The 4,705-nt window shown below is 49.9% G+C and overlaps 1 protein-coding gene across 1 annotated transcript in view; it reads right to left on the bottom strand.

The window, feature by feature from the left end:
• The window catches only part of MTMR12 (myotubularin related protein 12), a 68,959-nt gene extending 64,929 nt beyond the window's left edge, over positions 1–4,030 (bottom strand). The window contains exon 1 of the mRNA XM_025867435.2: positions 3,816–4,030. Within this exon, the coding sequence (XP_025723220.1) occupies positions 3,816–3,896 (81 nt within the window). The 5' untranslated portion in view covers positions 3,897–4,030. The remainder of the gene's footprint in view (positions 1–3,815) is intronic.
• Between the last annotated feature and the right edge of the window lie 675 nt (positions 4,031–4,705).

Genomic DNA, 4,705 nt, shown 5'->3' with positions numbered 1-4,705 from the left:
TTTTTTTTTTTTTTTTTTTTTTAAAGATTTTATTTATTTATTTGAGAAAGAGAGAATGAGAGATAGCACGAGAGGGAAGAGGGTCAGAGGGAGAAGCAGACTCCCCGCTGAGCAGGGAGCCCGATGCGGGACTCGATCCCGGGACTCCAGGATCATGACCTGAGCCGAAGGCAGTTGCTTAACCAACTGAGCCACCCAGGCGCCCTCTCTCCCCAATCTAAAAATCTACAAACAGGGGGCGCCTGCCTGGCTCAGTTGGTAGAGCATGCAGCTCTTGATCTCGAGCTTAAGCCCCATGTTGGGTACACCCAACATTTATTATAAATAAACTTAAAAAAAAAAAAAATCACGGAGCACCTGGGTGGCTCAGCCGGTTAAGCGCCTAACTCTTGATTTCAGCTTGGGTCGTGACCTCAGGGTCATGAGATCAAGCCGTGGGTCGGGCTCCACACTGCGGTGTGCGGTCCTCTTGAGATTCTCTCTCCCTCTGCCCATCCCCCCACCCTCTCTCACGCGTGCTCTCTCTCTCAAAATAAATCCTTAAAAAAAAGTCGCACTTTCTTTGATTTTTTTGTGCTACCTAACATCTCCCTGTCACAGTGTTTCTGTTGTGGAAAATGGGTCTAATTTAAAATGACATTACAGGTTAACAACAGACATGGAAAGCCATTTACAATATAGATTTCTGGTGAAAAGGCAGATTACAAATAATATGATCAGCAATATTAAACCCATTTTAGAAAAAACATAGGCATACACCTACACACATATCTGACAGGGTACACTCTGAGTTGCTTATAATTTTTCTTTAAAAAATTCTCTGCGGGGCGCCTGGGTGGCTCAGTCAGTTAAGTGGTTGCCTTCGGCTCAGGTCATGATCCCAGGGTCCTGGGATCAAGCCCCGTGTCGGGCTCCCCGCTCGGCGGGGAGCCTGCTTCTCCCTCTCCCTCTCCCTGCCTCTCTGCCTACCTGTGCTCTTTATCTCTCTGTCAAATAAACAAAATATTTTAAAAAATAAAATAAAAAAAAATTCTTTGCAAATCTATATTTTCTCATTTTTCTATAATGAACACTTACAGCTTCTGAAATAATAACTCAATCAGGTGTTTTAGCAAGAAAAATGGATCTGGCTTCCAAACTATAACCAAATGCCTCCTTGAAGGGAAGCTAGGCACCCAGCGGTTCCCTTGCACAGAGGCACAAGGTCCTTTGCATTGTTTGTCTGGGACTAACCTGGGGTGGTGACGCTGAGATGTTTCTAGGTACCAGCCATCTGGTACCACCAAGAATGACCCAGCTCTCTCCCTCCCATTCACCTCAATTTCCAGAGCCACTGGCTTCCCCCTTACAAGCTCTACTGATTTGTAACCCTCTGGGCAGAGTTCACAAAACATGACCAAAGGTCCTAAACTACGGTTCAGGATTTTAACATTCACATTCAATGACAGAATCAACGACAGATGTCAATCCTCTCTAATCACAAGAAAAAAATAAGCCATCATATTTAAAAGCATCATCTTCAACTACTTTAGCCAGTAAAGCGCTACTGTTTTTAATACAAAGTGCTGACTCTTGACAGACTCTGGCATACTGAAGAAAGCCACTGTTGAGTCTTCCAAGATCTGATCAGCCAACAACAACTTCATCACCAGGTACAGGTATCACCACATCATAAGGCGTGAGGATTGTTCTGGCAGCTCAGTGACCTACCAGCAGAAAGGTGCCTGGGAAACCTGTGATTTCCCAGCTAACAAAAGCAAAGCACATAAAGAGAAATGAGAGGAAGACATACACCAAATGCAGTAAAGATGAAAGCAATATGAAGGAAAGGAGCAGAAACAGAATGGCAGTCCAGAAAAGTATTCTGAGGGACTCCTCCTCCTGAGTGAGCCAAGAGGTTACCAGACACAGTATTCTCAGAGGTATATAAGCTACACCTCAAAGCTGCTCACATCAATTTCCAATAATATGAGATCTAGCAAAAGCTATGCGTTGAAAAACAAATTGCTTTCTCACCGGCTCATACCCTTATCTTTTAAAAACCGTAAGCAATTTAGGTCAGAGCCCTTCCCTCCGTTCAAAATATTTTGAGACAGATTACAACAAAGAAACATAGTGTCTACACAGCACTATTTCACTGCAAGAAAACAAAACTGCCAACTATAGGGATCTGAAAAATGTGACCATTTTGGGACTGAACCACTCCCCTTCCCTAATTATCCCTCAAAGGAAATATATCAGGCACTGTGGGCAAAGAGAGAAAACATGTCTAATTACAACATGTGCGCTTGGTGGATGAAAAATCTGAACATTCTTGAACTGCGGCCACACTTCAGAAGACTTTCCATTTGTAGTTTAATCTCACTGAAGAGGAAAGGTTAAAGATCAGTTGTGTTTCAGCAAGGACTCAAAAAGACACAAAGAGAAACCGACATTACTTACCCACGATACAAGGGAAGCCTGTTGAAAATTCAAGATGACCCTGACTCCTTATCAAGGATCTAAGGAGGAAGTGGTTTTTATTTTCAAATTAGGACTAAAAAGAAGCCCCATTTCAAGAGTACTCTCCACTAGAGAAAACACAAATTTGAAGATGCGTATATAAAGGCTTCAGGCGTCAGGTGGTGGTACAGAAGCGGTCCCTGATCAAGACCTCTCATCCCACGGCCCACCTGGCCTTTGCTTTGCAGGGGTGGGAAAGACAGCTGAAGACAATGAGTTTGATAGTGCTCCTGCACATTGCTGCTTAAAGTACCGGGAAGACGGGCAGGAAAAACCTTCAGGAATCCAAAATAAGAATGCATTTCATTAGGTATCTGGGTTGGGAATTATTGCTCAAGAAGTCCTCAGGATGGCCTACAAGCTATGACCTCTCTAACCTGGTTTCCTCTGACTCTCCTCCTCACCTCCTAGGCTTCTTCAGGGCTGACTTCCCTGATGCGCCTCCAACACTCCAGACTTCCCTCTACCAGCACTACTCTTCCCTCAGACCCCAAACACCCTTCAGGTCTGCTCAAATGCCACTGTGGCAAGGAGGAAAATGGTGCCCTTCCTTTTCCCCTGATACTTATCAGTATCTAATATAACCATGTAATTTACTTATATTTATTTTACTTATTGCTCACTCCATTCTCCCTCAAATATGCGCCAGGGGAGCAGGGATCTTTGTTTTGTTCACGATGTATATATCCCAAGAGTTCAGAACAGTGTAGGAGCTCAAAAAAATATTTTATGAATGAATGAACTTGACAGTAAAACTCCAGGGGGATGGCAAGAGGGGGTGAAATGAAAGGGGGAAGAAATCTCTCACGGGAGAGAGCTGCACTGCTTGCTGATGGGAGGCGGGAGGCGGTGCACGGTATCCCGCCCCCGGCATCAAACAGCAGGCGAGCTCAGAAGACTCCACTGAGAAATGCCAGGGGCAGGGCAGACCCACCCAGGCGGCGGGCTCTGGGCAGCTCCCCACGGGGGCCCCGAGCGCGCAGCCCTTCCCCTCCCGCGGTGCCCAGGACCCCAGCTCCACGCCAAGGTAGTCAGGGGCGGCCCGGGCCGCAGCACCTTCCCGGCTCGGGCCCCTTCACCTAGTCGCCGGCGACCGGGCCCGGCGCTCGGGCACCTGCCTGCCCTCGCCGGAGGTCCCCACCTCAGCCCGCGCGAGATCCCAGCGCGCCCCCGAGGGCCTCACCCCGCCCGGCTCCCCTCCCGCACACGCACAGGAAGCGCCCGCGGCCCTCCCGGCAGCGGGAAGGGGGCTCCCGGCGCCCCTCGCCCCGGCAGCTCCAGCCCGACGCCCCGCCCGCGCGGCGCCCCCTCACCTCAGGTCGCACGTACGACACGAAGGAGGGCTTGGGCGCCTTGGTGCCGCCGCCACCGCCGACTACCCCTTTCCCCAGCATACCGCCGCCCTAGGAAGCAGCGACGCGCGGGAGCAGAGGCGTCCGCTCGGGATCGGCAGCGGCGGCGGCCACCAGCACTGGCGGCTGGGGCTCCGCCCATCCCCGGGGCCGCGGCGGCCGCGGCGACGCCCGCATCCGGCTCCGCCGCTGACACCGCTCGCCCCACCCACTCCGCGCGCGGGCCCTGGGAGTCGGGAGCCCGCGGCCGAGACCACGCCCCCTCCGCTCGCGGCAGGCGGGTCCGACGGGCGGGATTCCCCTCCGGAGATAGGCTCCACTCCGGCAAAGCTCGCCTCATCCGTCCTCTGATTGGGCAGATGGCGCTGCCGGCCTAACCCCACGCCAAGCTACTTCTTGAATGAACCTGGAGAGATGTTTCCCCTGACCAATCCAAAGAGCGTTCTTTCCGGACTCCCCGGCGATTGGATAGCAAGAATGTCGGTGTCGTCCAACGATCCTACGGTCACTAAGTTGTGAGCACTGGTGCATTGCGGTCGTTCTCTTCCCCTTGCTGTTTTGGTGTAAAACTTTCCAAAAGTGTGGTTGTATCGAAATCCTCCGTATGAGTTCCAGATTGACGTCCAGGTTTGTTACTTTTAAAATGTAGGCAAAGATGAGACAAATCATTGTTAACAGGCACTTAGGAATAGGTTTGAATGACCTTTAAAAGGCCTATCGACCTCATTTTTCCACTGTTTTTTTTTTTGTTTCTTTGTGTTAGAATAGTAAAAGCCCTTAAGAGACTTATTTTATCCACTTTCCTAGGTTACCGATAAAATCCTCATTTTTAGTGAAAATTGCAAAGGAAA

The sequence above is a fragment of the Callorhinus ursinus genome, unplaced genomic scaffold (assembly GCF_003265705.2).
Source record: "Callorhinus ursinus isolate GAN/ISIS: 27379988/994484 unplaced genomic scaffold, GSC_fseal_2.0 scaffold3, whole genome shotgun sequence".
Lineage (NCBI taxonomy): Eukaryota > Metazoa > Chordata > Mammalia > Carnivora > Otariidae > Callorhinus > Callorhinus ursinus.
The sequence above is the reverse complement of the archived record's forward strand: the minus strand, read 5'-3'. Positions and strand labels throughout refer to the sequence as shown.